Below are 19,181 nucleotides of genomic sequence, written 5' to 3'. Positions count from 1 at the left end.
CTGTACAGAAGCTTCCATTGACTGCCACTCATTCGCTTACTACATCTTTTCTCTCACTGACAAATCTGTGCTGTAACTGGACAGTTTACTCTCCACTACTCTGAAGCAATTTAGCAAAGGAACAAAGAAAGACAATGTAGTTGATTTATCAAGTTCATTTTTCTGAAATCAAAAAACCTAGAAAAAACAAAGAACTTCATGTAAATAAATTTCACCTTTTTTTTTTTTTAATTTGTCCTTTATTTAGTAAAAGCACCCAAAGCTGCATTATATTAACACAAGTAATAAAGCTTTCAGATTTTCTTCCTACCAGTGCATTTCCAAGTCCAGGTGAAATGCTGGAAATAAGTAATGCTGCCATACCTTGAACACAGGGTGTGGATCACAATGATACACGACTTACAAGTGAATCCCAATGTAATAAAATGAAAGTTGCAGTTTAGGTGTGAAACCTGTAACTTAAGCAACTGTGGCCACTTCTATTTCCACAAAGTACCATAACAAAACAGCAGCTGTAGGATAACATACTTCATCATACTTTTTGCATCACTTTATTGAATAATCCATGTTGGATGTACAGCTTATAGCTATAGTGTGTGTTGGCTACAATGCTACAATGAGAATGTGTACTGCTTGTATTACAGAAAGGGGTCATGAAATGTATGGACCTGTCTGCATGTTTAACAAAATGAAACAGCAATACTATAAAACTGCACCACATGTGAATATTGTAAATGGTTAAGTTATAAAGTCATTCATTCAAAAGTCCAAATATTTCAATGAAAAAATGTATATAAAATGCAGTAAAACATAAATTACATTTAAAGGTCTGTACATGATTCATCCTGCAAATAGAAGCACAAAAACAGCACCTTGTACAGTATTGCTTATTTTGGTCTTCTAAAGTTCAAAGATAATTTTTACTAAAAAGCCAGGAAAAAAAACATGGTTTCACATGCAATCCAGCAGTAACTGTGGTAAATCAAGTAAGTCTATAACCCCGCACAAAACCCAACACTTTTACAATGTAGGAACATACATGTGGAGACCTTTTCTATACTTGATAACCAATATGAAGTTAAAGTTGGATTTATTAAGTTAGTGCACACCTATAATATCCCCTACAATATCCCCATTTTTGGTTAACAGTGTATTAAGGCTGTTTGCTGCTGAAAATACACAGCAGAGGCGGAATACTCTCATCCATAAATGCAGTCAGATGATCTCATTGGGAAGCTTCTGTCACAGTCACTCACCCGAAGTGATGAAAGAAAACCATCCTTTCTCCTCTCATGTTATTCCACAAGCTCTTGTGGATACTCTAACTTTATGTGAGCTCAAAATCATTTGGATAAATTCACGATAGAAAATTCCATCAAGGGCTATTTAGAAGAAAAAAAAAATCCACTTCAGGCTTGGGAAGACCCTAAGCCACAAATTGCTGGAGGCTGGGGAAATACCCTGGGAAAATTCCACAAGGGAAGTTGCCCTTGCAGTCTGTCCCTGGGCAGACATTATCGACGGTCTTTCAAGACATGCTGCTGGACTGGACAGACCTGTGGTCTTACTCAGCACAGCCAGTTTTATGTTCAGTTTCCTCCCTTTTCTTGTTATTGTAATACAAACACAGATCATTATTCTCAACTCAGTTTTTCTGACTCAAAAAGCAAACAACAATCTTGTGTCCATTTTGTCGAAGAGATAAATACTACAAACTAAGCTGTCCATCACATCCAGGGCACTTCTTTATGCTTAGAGCAGTTCTGCAACCAGCTGGATTCCTTTTTGTGTTATTGGTTTAAGCATAATTCACTAACATTACACTCACATATCATGATATACATGATGTGCAATGCTACTCTGCAATATGTTGCACAGCAACAGTACATATTTGAAAAGCAGCTTCTCTCAAGAACTGTAGGACAGTAAAAAGATTAAACCCAGCAATTCTATACCATCATATTTGAAAAATCTGATGGCAGCAATGGTCATTAAACCTGGTATATCATTACTGCTGCACTTTAAATGGGTGTTGTTTTTTTTAGTTTTGTTTCTTTGAGTCAGATCAAAATCACTCTGTTAAGCCTAAGGATCTACCGTCTCCATGCATGGAAGCGAAGTGGAATTCTTAGCAATGAGGCCAAATTCCTTAGGCTTCTGATTGAATTTCTGCTTCGTCCATCTGAAGTGTGTCATTATCACCCAACAATTCTGTTTCAGGCACAGAGCCCTCTTCTTCCTCCTCCTCCTGGACAGGGTTCTGAGCAATATCTTCCGTTCCATTGTGTGTGTCATCCGTGCCTTCTGACAGCAGAGCAGCCCTGTCGGCCACCGACGCATTGGAAGGTGCTGTTGTTACATAGCCTGTGCTGGTAGATCCACTCCCGCTGTGGTGGGAGCCTGGTTTGGGAATGATCTGGGGGGGTATTTGCTGAGGAGCCATTTGCATTGGAATTTGGACGGGATAAAAATTTGGCAAGTAAGCACCATAGGCAGGCATTGGCTGGTAACCATTGACTGGAATGTAGAGCTGAGGAGGTGGGACCATTGGCCTCATCTGGCCTTTCATTTGTATGAACTGAGGTTGAGGGAAGGCTGGAGTTTTCTGCTTTGGTCCAATGTATCTAGCATTGCTGACATTACTAACAGGGCTTGTGCTGAGAGAACTTGTTTGTGTGGTGTTGCTTGCCCCAGAAGTTTGCGCTGAGCTGTTGTAATTAGAAAGGTTTCCCCATGTTCTTAGTCTATTATGTATATCCTTAAATCTTGGTCTTCTGTTGGGAAATTCATTCCAACACTCCAACATCAAAGTGTATATCCATGTGGGGCAGTCATCAGGACATGGCAAAACCTGTCGGTTCCTGATCATCTCAATGACATCCTGGTTAGAATAACCACAGTAAGGCTGTAGGCCATAGCTGAAAACTTCCCACAGCACAACTCCATATGACCATATATCCGAATCAATAGAAAACTTGCCATACATAATAGCCTCAGGGGACATCCACCGGATAGGAAGAAGGGAATTTCCCATCAGTTTGTAGTAATCAGCAGCATAAACTTCCCTGAAAAGGCCCAAATCAGATATTTTCACATTCAGTTTATCGAACACCAGTATATTTCTAGTTGCCAAGTCCTTGTGGACAACATGGTGGCTAGAAAGGTATTCCATTCCTGCAGCTATCTGAGTCACAATGTGAAAAAAGTCTGCTGGTTCCAGGGTGGATTTTACTGTCTTGTCATCATCAGTGCTGCCAACATCTGAATGGGGAGATCTCATCACCAAGAACTCATGGAGATCACTGTGGGAACAATAACTAAATATCATACTTATAGGTTGTTCCTTTGTCACTATTCCCAGCAGACAAACTATGTTTGGGTGCTGTAATCGTGATCTCATCATTGCCTCGTGTTTAAATTCTTCCCGAAGAGCCAGTTCTGCTTTGTCTTTAAGCGTCTTAATGGCAACGGCTTGTGTCTGTTCACCTGGTGCTGTACCAAAGAGATGCCCCTTGTAGACTTTGCCAAACCTCTCCTCTCCTAGTTCCTCCATAAACCGCACAGTGGACAAATTAATTTCTTTAAGCTTAGCCTGAAATGAAGTAAAGACAGTAAGTAAAAAAAATCACAATATTTTCTGAGCAACAGAATCTCTTATTAAAGAAAATCTCCCAGTGGTTAGATCTCCAAATGGAAGACAAATTGGGCCAAAATGACTTTTCAGGTTTTTTGTGTGTGCTCACACCAGTATATTGATTTCACAGTTAACCTTGAAATCAGTTACACTATTACCAGAAGCATAAATTGAATTATACTGCAGGATAATGGATATAATTATTTTTACAAAGGAGTGGCCACATTTCCTGCAAGCTCAATGAATATGGGGTTCAGAGGAAATCTGTCAAGCAATGACATCTGTTAACTGCATCTATACTTTCCCTGCAGACCAGCCCTGAACTGCCCAGTGGAGGTCTGTCAGAAAAGCAAGGTGGTTGAGGAGGTGGCAGTCTCAGAGTGAACTGAAACATCCTTTCCAGCAGAAGAAGGAACAAAACCTCTCTCTTTCAGGTCTGCAGTAGCAGGTAATGCCTTTTCTTCTCTGATGCTCCACAGGAAGAGCCCCTGCCCATGGGCAGCACAGTACCCCTGCTGAGGAATCTTGACTTCACTTCAATAAAGAGGGGCGTGGAATTGGAGCAGAAGGAAGAAGGAATTTCTCTCTGGTACTTGAAGGAAAAGGTTGCAAACCCAGGAGTGAGAAATCCCCAGAACCTTCCTCCTGCAGCTGGAAAGGGAAGCAAGGGAGTTTGTGATGGTGATGTAATGGGTCTGTCCTGACCAGCATGGGATGGAGGAGTCCCTGACCAAGTGAAGTGCAGCTTCACACACAGGGCACCACAGCATGAGGCAGCAGGACAGGCTGGGAAGATGTTTTAGCAGGTGATTTGGGAACAATCTCTGATTTTAGTGTCCAACAGGCTGTAGACTGGGCTGGAAAATTTCTAGAACAGTTCAGAGGCAGCCTTTAAATATTCACATTAACACAAAAAATAAAAGCAATTTGTTACAGCTGGTAATATTCATTAAATATTCTACAGTTTCCTGAGCAGATGTTGCCAATTGTTCCAAAGTAAGCATTGTTTTTTAGAGGTTGCATCTTGTAAATGCTGTGATTAAAAATTCAACATTAGCTCTGAACACAATTTTAGTGCAGAGATCAGTCAGCTGACCCAGAAAATCCTAGGCAGGAGCTGACATCTGTAGACATGAGTTCAAAGCCATTTTCCGTTCAACATCCTTTGTGATACATGCCTTGGAAACATGTTGCACCCCATCTTAGCTCTCCATTCACTTATGGGTCAGAACACCAGAGGTCTTGAGCTGAAGGATTAGAACAAGAAACCCCACCACGCATCATGCTTTAAACAGACAAAGAGGATTGCCAGGAGCAAAAATGAGCTGTAGGCTGAAGACTGGATCAGGAATAACCACTTTTCCAGTCACTCAGGTAACAGGCAGAATGGCGATTGATGGGTAAAGACAAATGACATTAAATACTGTGTAATGAAAGCTGTTGTCCCAGGCCAGGATTTCTAGATACAGCTACGAAGTGCAAGACCTGGTTTTCCCTGAAGTAGGTGGCCTGCACAGTATGAAAATTAGGTCCCCAACAGCATGGCTTGATTCAGTCACAGACAACCTGAAACACTGAAAATCATGGCACTTTGGAAATATGTGGGCCTAAGCAAATTGTGTAAGAAATACCTGTTTGTGTTGATTAATGAGCGGCATTTCCATGTCTTGGCTGGGAGATGCCATCAGCTGGCGGCGCTGTGGTGTAGCAGCAGATGCCTTCTGCTTGTTTCTGCACATGCAGACCAGGAAAAAAAGGCAGGCTATCACCAGGGGAATGGCTATGCTGGGAACAAGGATGTAGAGGATTCCCATTTTGCTGTTGTCACGTGGACCTGTCAAGCACAGAAATGCTCATTGCTTACAATAAGTATTTTTAAGGTATTTGATAGTAAAGCAAATTATTATGATTATTTATACTATATTTTAAACAAAGAGAAACTATACCCTGAAAACAGAAGTCACATTACCCTCTCCCCCTTCTTTGTAATTTTCTATTACATATTTCAAAAATGTTTGAATAGACATAGCAATTAGCAATATGAAGATAAACTAGGAGCCCCACATTTAAAGTGTGGCCTGTAACAGCATGTGGTTAATTTTACTTTATTTTTGAGGCGTCCCATTGAGGAAACTGCAGAACACAGACCAGAGTATCATTCCATTGTCCTGTTCAGGGTATAAAAAACAAGTGAGCAGTATCTATCACAGTATATGAACCAGTGAACTCAATATGACCCAGCACAACAACGCAGTCTGACCCACTCTCATAGCTTCAGCCATTTCATCAGCACCTGGCCCATTTTTTACCTCCAGTGCTACTTCTGCCCAGAATAAAATAAATTTCACTTCTTGTTGGTAGAGATATTAATTGTTCTGTACTTAATAGAATGGCAGACCTTTTATAGTAGAGTGAGGCAGACATGAAAGAGCCATCAATACACTTAGTTCTGGAACCTTCCTAAAATACTTTTTCACTTAATACCTAGAGACTCTAGAAAAGCATAGTGATGTCCAAAATGTTTGCTGGAACTGCCTGGGATGTTTTCTGTAACCTGTGGTTTTGCTATTTGTGGCAACTGCTTCCACCACAACCACATCCCAGTGTTATCTTCACCCTTTGGTACATGCAATGTAGAAATTTATTACAAATGTCAAATCATGTTACTGCAAAAAAGTGAAGTAACTAAGAAATCTCATATTAGTTCTGAGCAGTTTTAGAGATCCACGTAATCCACTTTTATGGTTTCCATGACACATACATATCTTGCTTCAGGAAACATGCTTTTCTTCCTAATGAAGCACAGTATTAACTGTCATATCCAAGGACAGTCTTTCCAAAGACCATTGTTAATGTGTGCAGTCTGTACCAGTACAGGGAAAATGTACTAAGAACAGTACTAAGCTATGAGAGTTGTACTTTTTATTTTTGCAAACAGTTGTGCAGTACAGAGCCACTAGCAGCTAGTACAGCACTTTTCTGATAAGATCATCTGCTATATGACCTTCAAACTGCTGTGTTTCTGCACTTCAAATGGTTTCTTTCCAACCACGCATGGTGCTATATCTCCCTCTATAGGATTTGAAAATTCTTGCTGCCTGCAAGATGTCATACAGAGCAAGAGCAATGTACCCTTGAGCAGCATGAGCAAACCAAACACATACAGGTGATTTGCATATGCAATCTGTCATTTGACAGGTCAAAATACAAACTTCAGCATTATCATTAATTATTACCTCAGACTAAGCCTCCAATATATAATAGAAAAGTGTCACAGTATCTCAAAAGCTCTGATCTCCAGAAAGCATTAAACAATTACAATACAAAACAAAGTTGCTGCAAGTTAAACATTTAAAAGCAGAAACCTCTTAAATGAATTGTACTTGTAATAACCAGGAACATACAAAATTACCCAGGATTTGGGACAGTAGTAGGGGAAAAAAGAAAGGTAATACATACTACAAGAAGGTATGTCACACAGTTCCATGCGTACGTTTTTATTCTTTGTAAAACACCAGGGACCATCCATTTGACCTCCAGGATTTCGACAATACGCATGTCCTCCACCTAGCTCTGGAAACTGTGCGCTTGTCAGATCATGGTTGTGGGGACTCTGTGAGTCCCAGAGCTGGCAAGTATGGCCAGACTTGGTAACGCTGACAGTCCCTCTGTAGTCAGCTCCAGAACCGTTGTAGCACTGATGATCTAAAACACAAGGTTTGGGAAAATGTTGGGAAAAACAAAACAATCAAGGGACACCAAGACCAAAACAGTTAAAGTCCACAGAATATGTATGCAAAAAAGTACTTAAATTTGGGTACTTCAAGACTTAATGAAAGCTGTTTGTTTTGAAATTTCAGTTCTGTGGGTATCTGTGCATTTACACCCATTTATTTCTGGATTCCGTCCTGGAATGCCTCAGCTCTATGGTACACACATGAGTACTTGCAATTCTGAATTCAAATTGAGACTAAGGAGCATGTATGGACCTTTAGATACAGAACATCATAAGTTAAACTAAATTAGAGATATGAGTTTCCCTTCAGGAAAAGTCCTCAGATGTCAACAATGGAAACTTTTATTTCTCATAATCTTCCCATCTTCTTCACACTGCTCACTTGCTATAGAAATTAGTGCTGTATTTTCTAATGCCTCTTGCCTATTTTTCCTTATTTTCATCTTTAGAAAGAGAGAATTCAGGCTTTTCTTGTCCTTAGAAGCATCATTTTCCTATCTGCTGGACTCATATCTTTATTCTTTGTTTTGCTGCTATCCTTTCTCCATACTTTTTGAGTGCTTGTCTTCTATATGCATCATCTGAGCTGAATCATGCATTTTCCTGCATTTTTGCAATATTACTTTCTCCATTTTTCTGTACTCCCCTCTGCAGCCCTCAGGAATCCAGCTCTCTCAAATTCCACAAATATTCAAGTTACAGGTGTTCCATCAGCAGCAGCACCACTGGCTCTAAGGATCATGGACAACCTTCACCAGACTTTTTACTGGTTTTGTTCTCATGCCTTTTGCTTGATACCTCTTCCCTGGCTGAATTGTCTCTGTCATTGTATTCTCGGTTACTTCTGCTTCTCAGATACACTACATAATTAACATAGAAGTGCAGAGCTAGACTTTCATGGCATGGCTCCTGCTCCTAACTGTGGATTCAGACAACGGATATTCAGAATAATCTTATCACATTTTGAACTTTAAACATCTGTAGTCTCTTGGAGTTTTCTTGTCAAACAATGTATGGGTTTGTGATTAATTGCTATGAAATGGAGTAGTCAGAAAGACTCTCTGCAAATAATTAGTGACAACAGAACAACCCTTCTACTCCTGGGTGTAAATAAAAATTAATGGAAGCAAGATCAATGTTTTTGCCCATCCTGTGTGGGTAAAGAAAGACAACTGCACCCCAGTTTTCAGGATTGTTCAGTTTTCAGGATTAATAGTCTTGTGGATTTCCACATAGAAAGAATGAACACTAGGTTCATTCGTTTCCTAACAGATCTTCCAGTGAAACTTCAAGAAACTATCTGAAGTTTCTTGACAGGTAAACAAAACTCTTAAATAGATGTATGGGGAGGGTCACCAAAAAAGGCAAGGACTGAGCCACAGGTGGAGGCAACACACTGCAAATCTGCATCAAATCAGCCATGTAAACACAGAGTTTTATGGCCCAGGGTGGTTGATATAACATACTTTGGTACAAGCAGCATTCTTTAGGTTTCCGTGCCATCCCAACTATACCTTACAACAGTGCAAGATTATGGACAGTATTAACAACATAAAAACAAGTTGTTCAGCACTTTCTTTACAAAAAGAATGGCTGAGGCATTGTCTCTCAGCCTCATTCCATGGAAGCAACAAGCTGTACTTTTTCCCAGTGATGAAACATCCAGACTTACATCGGCTCAGTCTCTCCACAGGGATCCCAATTCTTATGCAGTTGGCAGCTTCCAAGGTGTCAGGTCGTGGGAGGTCCTCACACTTAGGCAACTGTAGCTGCATCAGGATGAGAGGGTTTGACCTAGCAATGTTATACTCCTGCCTACAGAGATCATTCTCCAGAACTTCACATTCATCCCGGCACAGCTCCCGTGGCTTAGGGGTCCGAGAGCGCTCATCGCACAGGGGAAACACAAAGTGGCAGAAGGAGGGTATAGCGAACTGTGAGCACTGGTCAGACAAATGCGTCGAAGTACCAATCATGGTGAACGCAGCTGCGAAGGAACAAAAGTACTGATAAGTATTGGTTCATGAACAACACAAGAAACAACTTAATTTTCATGTCATTTGCCTTTCATATTTTTCCTTGAGGGTCTGAACGCCTACTGAGCAACAAGTAAATGAAGTAATTTCTGCTGTAAAGGAGAGCTGACAAATGCAGGAAGAAAACTCAGCATCCCAGGGTCCCTTTGACATCTGTACAGAGCTTGTAGAACCTCAGTTCCCAGGAAGTAATCCATGTGATTGCCATTCCTCATACTGCAGGCAATTGGCTAATTTTAACTTGGAAGGATCAAGAGCAAAGGCAAGATACACCTGCCAGGATACCGGTATGTAATTCCAGAGTTCCTAATTAGATAAAATCTGAACAAGGATCACCTAACTTCTTGCTCCTCTAGACATTTTGATAAATAAATGAAGTGTTTTTCAAGTCTTGTCAGGCAAAAGGAAGTGTACCATTAATATTTGGGGAGCCATGGCTTGTAAGAGACATAAGAAGCCTAACAGGCAGCAGCTTTGGGGAAAATTAATGTAATCAGTCTCAGCATGCTGATAACATTCAGATGAATGTCATAATGAGTTAGGAACATAATTCTCCCCTTCAGCTCTCAGCACCTACACACTAACATTTATCTCAAGGTTTTCTTGCACATTGCAAAGGAAAGGCAAATGTTCGTCTGCATGATGTGTTTAGTGCTGAATCAACCTTTAAATGCAGGAACATTCACTCCCCCAGGAAAGCATCATTTGTGAGTGAGTTGCTAGACTACATGTTCTATAAACTCACACTGTAAAAAAAGAGAAAATGTCATTCAGCAGTCTATTTGCAACCTAAAAATAAATTCTTTCTCTTTTGTCCAGCTCTCTCCTTTCAATCATCTGTTTCCTGCGGACACTTGCTGCTAGAGTCTCTTCCTGAGACATCAAACATGCAACAAGCAGCCCCAAATCCAGCCTTTTAGACTGTTTACACCTTTTTTTATTTTAATTCAGAAATATTAATGCAGGAATATAAACTTTTATCAGTCATGTTGGGAACACTGCATGCAAGCAGACCATCAGGCCTCAGAAGATAGTTGTGACATAGGCTTGTCCCAAAGACTAACAGGGAAAAAATAAAACCGAAGGACTGAAGTAGTCACTTTTGCTTGTTTGAAACTCCACACTAAGTTTTCGAAAGGCATTGCATTACAGAATTTAGATCATCATGAGAGAAGGGTGCACAATTTACAATTATATCTTTATTTTGATGGAAGGTGCAAGAGCCAGCAGTACTGTGTGGTAGCATCTAAGGAATTTATAGTTTAGTTATTGAACAGATATTAAAACAGCACAGCAGAGAGCTTGCTAGCCAAACACATATACACAAGTCAGGCATCAGGTCTGGGCACTACTCATTGTTGGCCTTTCAGTGTTCCAAGCCACATCTAAAGTTTTTCTCTGGAAATATCATTCTTTTTTTAATCAAAGGCCGCAATTCTCACCTAATCACATGGCCTGGACCAAACAGCATGAGGGGCCACACAGACAAAGAATATGTACTTCTTACATCAGTACAGCAGGGAGATGGAAATCCAGAGTGAAAACTCCCGGAAGATGTAACCTTGCTAAATGTTCCTGGTGTTGGACAGTAGGTGTCCTCACTTCCCACACACATCGGAACACTAACACCTACCATCAAAAATTGCATTTAGGAGGTATGGGCAAAACTCAGCAAAACCCCAGCAGCAATTATTCAGGTGGTTTTTTTTCCCTTTTCCTAACAAGTTACTACAATTTTAAAAATACCCTCTCATTTGCGTATAGAACACCCAGTCCTGCGATACTTCTTTTACATGTTTTACATGACTTAAAAGAACCAATAATGCTATGAAATCCTCGGGGTAACTTTGCATAAGATGTTTCATATGACGTTCAAAAGTACAGAGTCTGAAAATGCTGTATTATTAACAGAGTGCCATTACTGCTTAGCTAGGAGCTGGGCATTTCTATATGGTGGTTCTCAGTGTCTTCCTGAAAGAGAACATTTTCATCAGAAATTCTCCTCAACTCCAGAACAGAGAGTTCCACCACCCTAGCCACGGAAATTGGATTGATAATTGGTAGCATTAGGAAACCAGCAGTCAGGTAATCAATGCCCATGTTCCGTATTTCTGAAACAAGTACAACTCCATCAATTAACATTTTCTGGATAATATTACAGTTTTTTAATTGTTGGGTTTGGTTTTGGTTTTTGAAAAGAACATTATGAACCTAATTCACAGAGTTACAGATTTAATCATTTCAGAAAGTTGAACATTTCCATATTGCTGAAAAACATCCAAACAGGACAGAGATTATGTAGCTAGGGAAAAAACATGTATCAATAGTATGTATTAATTAATGACAAAATGTTAAAGAGGCTGGAATTACAATGGAGTACAAGAGAAGGGTGGGAGGAGAATGCGTTGTAATACCATAAGTAGAGGTCAGCACCTGGATTTTGCCAGTCTCAGAATCCGGTCACCCTTTCAAGAACATAAAAAAATGGACCTGGATTTCTGGCTTAACGATGAATCTTTAAGGTAATGTCTTTAGGGAGTTAGAGCTGACAAGTGAAGTTAAACTCTTTTTGGCAACTAGCTATGCTGAAGTTGGAGAGTCCATTAGTGAGCTATGCCTGGCCAGATGCAAATCAGCTCCTGCTGGACTGAGTTAATTTGCTATATATTATGACAAACAGTTTGCTCTATTCCATGGGTTCATTTCCTTGCTCTACTTTGTGTACATCAGGGTCACAGCTGCTAATGTCAGCTAACTGAGATCCAGTGAAGAAAACCCATGTTGATGTCCAGCCCACTAAAAGTCATTAAGGTTTAGGATGCATGTTTGTGACTGCACACAAACTGTATTCAGGGAAAGATTAAGCACAGACAGAGCACAGGAAGGTCAACTCTTGTCTTATATAAATCAATGTGAAATCCAGACTCTGCCAGAATTATGCAAAAAGGAAAGAAGCCCAAGGGAAGGACACCATACACTTTTTCAAGAAAATAAAAAATCAGTACTTTTTCACTGTATCACAAATCCATTAAAAAATTCAAAATCTTATTTTTGAATCCATCATGCAAAAAGCTCCAGTATAAACCAGAAGCTGTTAAAAAATTCAGCAGTCTGACATTTTAGTTAAGGACGTGGAAGAAGCTTTACACGTTACCACAGATACTCATCTTCCTTGCTCCAAATTTGTTCTAACTGCTCAAGTCAGAAACAGGCTCACCCGCTCTAAACCTTAATATAAAGATGTCTTCATCATTGGCTGACAAAGCTAGAAGGATGATAGCACTGTTTATACCTGAATTGGATACTTGTATGAATGTTTCTTTCTCCCTGCAAAAGAGATGTTTAAGCTTACCAGTAATTCGGTTTTCAATTTCCCCTTGCATCTGGAGGGAGTCCACATAAATGGTTCTGTTTCCAATGATTCGTGCACACGCAATTCCCCTATATGGCTGACAGAACCCATCTTCATGGTAATCTTCTCTGCAAAAGACATGTTAGGATTTTATATGCAGATGTCTCTCTGCTGCCAATGGATTTTTACAAAACATATTCTTATAAAAGTGGAAAAACTCAAAATACTCTAAATCTGAAATTGTCCCATTCCCCAGGTCCATTTTTCCCCCATTTTTTTCTCCAATTCTCTCTCACCTTAGAAGTATCAATGAGGGACCCTTTGAATAGCTTATTACAGAAAGAAGAAAACAAAACCCAACATTAATTTAAAATAATAAACTAATAATGGAATTTGACAGATGAATCTCTTAAAAACCATTTAGACTGAGACAGCAACATAGATCTAGCTATATGTCCCCATGCATTTTTGGCATCCAGCTGTACCCCATAAAATTAGGCAGTTTGTTCTCTTCTCCCACTTCTGTCTCCTGCTCTTCATTTCCTGTAGTGGACAGCAGAAAAGATCTTGCCAAGCTTGAATTAAAACACAGAATAAGAGTAATCAAGGCTATAACCTCTTTTCCTCTTCGCTCTAGTGAGAGTCCGTGCCAAATTTCTCTTTCAACATATATTTTAATACAGTTTTCAATTCAATGAGCCTTTGGGCCTTTCACTCCCTTACATCAACATAAATATTTTGGCACGAAAGCCCTAGCCTAAAGGCTCAGTGGTTCAGCACTTCATCCCCAAAGCCCCTGTAAATAATACAGAACTGATCTGCAGATCATAACTGTCACAGCACTGAAAAGGGACTTCAGAGTGCGAGCACTCTCAGAGTAAATATCCATTATGCCACGTGTTTCCTCTGGAATGGCACAGCCTCTGTGCTAGGATTCACTAACCTGATGGATTCACACCGTGCCATTTACTGCATGATGGACCAAAATTACGTAAAAACATAATCCAAAAAAACGTCTCTAGAGTAGGACATCTAAAAACTTAATCAGCTTTTGTAACTAAATGGTTCAAAAGTCCAGCAACTATTGAAGTATTACTTCAATACTCCTCTGCACTTTGTACTTCATCATCTTTGGATATCAACACCTGTTTTGGTCACCCATGTTCCCAAAACTCTTACAAATACCTCCAGCCTTCCTTCAGGTACCACATGAGCAGGATAAAACTGTCAGTGACTACGTGTAAAACCTCACAAATTCAGCTGGGAGAAATCAGCATGGAAACCTGCTGCCTGACAACAGCTGCCTGACAACACTACCTGTGCCTACTGTAACCTCTTACATGATACCTCACTCTGTCTTAGCAACCTTCTCATTTTTCCTCTGCTGTGTCTCCCTGATAAAGCCCATCTCTTCAGGAAAATGTTACCAATATTTCTTACTCTTTGGCAGTGGAAAGTTGGGCAGGACTGACTGTACCAGTAGCCAAAAGGTGGAAACACCAATCACCACTCAAGCTGCATCTCCCCTTTTCCTCCCAAAAAGACAATGACTTAACAGGACTCCTGATAAGTCATGGATACAAAGTGTATCATGCAGTTATTATCCAGATATGGCCTTTATTTCCTATCACAGTATTATTGTTAAGTATTTATAAAGCAACATTTTGTCTACAAACTCTGAAACAAGTTCTGCTTCCGCAAAGATATCTAAGTTTTTGATTATGGTGGATAAAGTGAAGGAGGAGTTGATGCCTTAGGTTTTAACTTTTATATTTTTCAATGCACTGCCTAGTGTGCAACTCTGAAGTTTCTTGTGGCCTGTTAGCTGCTGTTCTCTCATCCTGGTTAGACATAACAAACCTCTCTAGGTTTCCACAACAAGGACACCAGGCCCCAAAATGTGCAAACTAAAAGCCTCTGAAGGGGGGGCAAACTTGGGGTAATTGCATCACTAACTGAAAATATAATTGGACAATTAACCCTGATACGCAAATGAACCAAACTTATAAAAGTATGAGGAACCCGTGACCCGAGGTCCATCTTGGGTGGAGCCTTTTGACTGCCCAGGGTGTACTTTTGAAGGCCCTTCAAATAAATACCTACTTTTATTCTCTTAATATTTTCTAATCTCTTTTTTCAGGTAGCAACTGCCAGGCATTATAGTCTTAGGACCAACTACTCCCTGCAGTGACATTCTTTCATTCTTACAACAAAACCCGTAATTTTGCAACAATTGCATCATGCCTGAAGGGACAAAAATATCAAAGCATTTTGTCTGTGCCTGTTTTATGATCCTTGACCACCTCAGTAGGAAGTCAGCAATTCCCAAAAGGAGCTGAATGAATATGAAACCTCCATTTGACCTCTTTCTTAAGAGTAAATTCATACCCCTATCCTGCAGAACAAAGTCTGCAATGTATCTTACTGAAACTGTATCTCACACTTCAAGTCTCAGTTCAGGGTTCTCTTGCCAGTACCAAAAAAAAAAAATAAAAATAAAGCACACTCCAAACAGCATGGTTTTGGTGACAAAAGCAGTGTGATCTCTAACTTAGCTCCGTTTATTTATTTCTGTCAAGAACTTTTAAACACAGCTTAGATACTATAAATACACACATATGCTCCCCTCTCCCATGTTATAGTCAACTGCTGATTATACTAAACTGGATATGACCATTACCATGGACACAAGCAAAAGTAAACAGTAACCTGATGTCAGTTACTCTGACAGAAGCGGGGCTGTTATTCTACATGCATCTTTGTCAGGTCAGGAAACTCAGTGAATGCTGTTTGACTAGTACTAGTATTGAGAGAACAAAATTATGTTAGTCTTCTTAGGAAAAAAGCTGATTCCAACAAAGTTGCAGAAGTGGCAGCAGTTAAGAGTCTCCTTATAGATTACTCTGTCCTTCAACTACATATACACTTGGGACATGGCAAAAAATCTGCAACAAAAAGCAGCCCAGGGAGAGTCTGATAGAAACTGCGTAGGAGTGGCATAATGCTCAGTTCAAACAGGAGCCCCTGGAACCACATGAGGCTTTGAATCATGCTCCAAACCATATGCCAGCAATTCAGTTGCTGATCAGAGAAATAATTAAAAGCTGCTGAAAATAGGCAGAAATACTGACTCTTCAATTTCCTGCTGCTGGAGCTATAATGTCTGCTCTGATCAAGAACCCTGGTGAAAGCAGAAATCTGACTCCACAAAAGGAACCCAGAAGAGTTACATTTGTTCCACTTGCAGAAATCTTACAAGCTATCCAGAACAGGTACCTTTTTACCTTTGCTCTTTAGTTTGCACATACTTCAAGGCAGCATTAACTTTTCTCACTAGTGATTTTCTTCCATTTTTGTTAAATTAATTTTTTTTTTACAAAATAGTCAGGCACATGTTAGGTGTTGGTCTTTTTTTGCATCTTTACAGGAAGGCTGAATCGAAAACAGTGCACCTGGAAACTGAATTTTCTCAGCACTCAGTTAAAATGGAGGTGAAGTATTCTTTTACTGAGTGAACTCTCCTCCCAACTACTCATCATATGTTTGACCGGAGTTTGGATTTAAAAATAAAATTGTAAAGAATGTGACTAAACAGACTTTCTATTCCAAAAACTCCAATTTCCATTGCTCGGGATCAGCGTTATCAATTTACCAGGCCCACAAACTGATCTGCCAGAACAATTCAGTTAAGAACTAGGCTTTCTAATCAAAAGCAAAAGCAGAAGAACCTTCTACCTCAGGCATACATAAATAAAACAAAAATACTGATACTGTTTTTATGTACAACATGGAATTTGTTCAGGTTTACCAGGTCTGGAAAAATCTTGACAAACCAAGCGCTGATAAGCATTTACAAGTTCCTTATCACTCATGCACTCCAACACCTCATAAAATACAGCCTGCTTTCAGGTTTGTGGGCAGAAGTCTGTATGACATTGAGAATTAACCAAGCAAGCAGTGTAGAAGAAAGATGTAGGTTCAATCACACAGTGCGACTCCCACTGATAGAAATCATAACTTCCAGGAACATCTGTGTCTATAAAGGAAGAACTGGAATAATGAGGTGCCTCTGAAGAGGAATAAAATGTAGCATGATGAATAGAAAACTCTCTAGATGGAGATCATGCAGCTTTTCCATAAGATAGCTCTCTGCTCCAGAAATATATAAAGAGATTTCTAGGTGACTAGAAAAAAACATAGTAGACATCACTACCCCCACCCTCTCATTAGGCATTACTTTAATTTCACATATGACACAGAAAGGACACCAAAAAAAATACTACAGAAGGAACTACATTGGAAACAAAGAGGCTTTTCTTCATGGAAAATTTGAAATGCTGAAAGAATAAGTCTCGGCACAATACACTATATGCTATCTATGTAATACCATCTATTGTTTGCAACTGTCACTCCTGAACAGACTGGAGGGCATATGAAACAAAAAAGTCACAGTAAAAAAAGAGGCAACCATGAAAATGCTGTTTAGTACTAAAATCACCTTCTGAAGCACCTAAGTCTGAGGAGTGTTTTCAGCATGCATTTGGTGCCCCTGAAAGCACAGTAAGTGCAGACCTTGTGGTTTTACTCAGAAATAGAGAAAACACATGAAGCTCTAACAGTTTTTAGCAAGGATTCACGAAGTGAATTATGAAAGCAGAATTGAGAGGTACCACATATTCATTTGCTAGTGAGACACCTTTATTCTGATTGCATACTACAAGTTTTACTTACAAAGACAGCAGAAATTTCTAAGTTAAAACTATTTTCCTGAAAGTAGGAGAGACAAAACACCATGCACGAGCCATAGAAAGAAACTCAGAAATTCTCCAGAAAACTCAGAAAAAAAAAAGTTTTACAATTTAATACATTGAAAAAAAAAATCTAATTTAATAATAACCTACCAACCTACCCTAGCAGTTATATGGACAGACACATTCTCAGCCTACACTTTACCAAAGTAAACAACACTAAGCCAGTTCATACACTATAACACAATATTCCAGAGGTCAGCTTTTAAAAGGTAGCAGAAACTTTGTTACAGAAGTTTCCCACAAGCAAACCAAATGCAATTAAAATTTCCTATAAATTTTCCCACCACAAATAAGAAACCTGAAGCTTTGAACCTCTTTCATGTTGTCCACGGATTAACTAGCTTTTAATTAAGAACTGTTAAATACTGGGAATGCTAGACCTCCCCCTAACATTCCAAGTGGAACGGCAAAGCAAAGACAAATGCAGAGAAAACCACAGACTGTGGTAGATGAAGGAAAGGACCAATTATTTATGTCAGCCTATTTGCTACTCACAGAGAAATACAACATTTGGTATACAGTTGCTCATCTTGTCGGGAAGTCTCAGGATTTTTGATAGTTACAACTTGATAACTAATGTCAGAAGCTATATAAAGAGAATGATTATGATGGACAGTAAGATAAGAGGGAAAAGGACAGGCATCATGTTTCAGATTCTGACTTTACTTAGCCCAGTGTGTGGCTACTTCATAAACATAAAGCACACAAGTTAAATGACCTGCAATACAAAAAGAATAAAGGAATAAAGGGTTTTTGCTTAACCAAAGAGAAGCAAATCTCTTTGAATTGTGTGAAGGGCACTATAAAGGGCTACAGTAAAAAAATCAGGTATTCCTGGGGTTTTTATAATTTTTTTTTTTTTCATTGTTTGTTTATACTTAATCTCAAAATCAGGACCTTTTCTAATCTTGCATTACAGTCCTTGTAATTTGTTACCCTTACTCTTGACATGTATTGTATCATATCATAGTGCTGGGGAGCAAAATCTGTTCACAAGAGGATCACTTTTCAGTGGTTAAAATGACTAACATCCCCAAATATTCCCTTCCTCAACAGGCCACAGATGAGATCTGAGAGAAGAGAAACATACTACCCTTGTCATATGCCATATCACATCTATAAGATTTGCTTCCTGTCAAAAACATAGTGCATATATATTAATGTTACCATAGAAAAATACTTGGTACCTTCTGGCCAGGTTTGTATATTTGCCTTCAGAGAAAATATCAAATAAAACACTCAATTTCTTGTTTCACCATGAAGTAAAATTTTTCAAGAAAGGTTGTCTTTTAACGTAATAGTTACAATGGGCTTTAAAATTGCTCCTTTTCACAGGCCGCCCATTGTGCACAGACCATCAATGGAAGTTTTACCACTGACATTCAAGGCAACAGAATTGGGGTATAAATATTTGATGGAGGAAAAGAACATAATTTTTTTTACAAGTATGGTTTGAACTCTTACTATCCATTGAAGGGCTGGGTTAATGCCAGGTTCTTCTGACATCATCCATAACACAGGGCAGAAATTCAGTAACACACACAAATAGGTTGTTGGTTTTAGCGTAGCTTCCAAAACCCAGGTGTACAGGAAAACCTCAAAAAAAACCCAA

At 39.3% G+C, this 19,181-nt stretch overlaps 1 protein-coding gene across 1 annotated transcript in view; it reads right to left on the bottom strand.

Moving 5' to 3' along the window:
• Window positions 1-205: 205 nt before the first annotated feature.
• ROR2 (receptor tyrosine kinase like orphan receptor 2) overlaps window positions 206-19,181 on the bottom strand; it is a 115,276-nt gene continuing 96,300 nt past the window's right edge. Inside the window, exons 5-9 of the mRNA XM_008640165.2 lie at window positions 12,759-12,886; window positions 9,043-9,357; window positions 7,094-7,339; window positions 5,266-5,468; window positions 206-3,592 (exon numbers count right to left, since the gene is read on the bottom strand). Of these exons, the coding sequence (XP_008638387.2) occupies window positions 2,150-3,592; window positions 5,266-5,468; window positions 7,094-7,339; window positions 9,043-9,357; window positions 12,759-12,886 (2,335 nt within the window). The 3' untranslated portion in view covers window positions 206-2,149. The remainder of the gene's footprint in view (window positions 3,593-5,265; window positions 5,469-7,093; window positions 7,340-9,042; window positions 9,358-12,758; window positions 12,887-19,181) is intronic.

This window comes from Corvus brachyrhynchos, unplaced genomic scaffold (genome assembly GCF_000691975.1).
Source record: "Corvus brachyrhynchos isolate BGI_N302 unplaced genomic scaffold, ASM69197v1 scaffold408, whole genome shotgun sequence".
Classification (NCBI taxonomy): domain Eukaryota; kingdom Metazoa; phylum Chordata; class Aves; order Passeriformes; family Corvidae; genus Corvus; species Corvus brachyrhynchos.
This window is presented reverse-complemented; position numbering and strand designations above follow the sequence as displayed.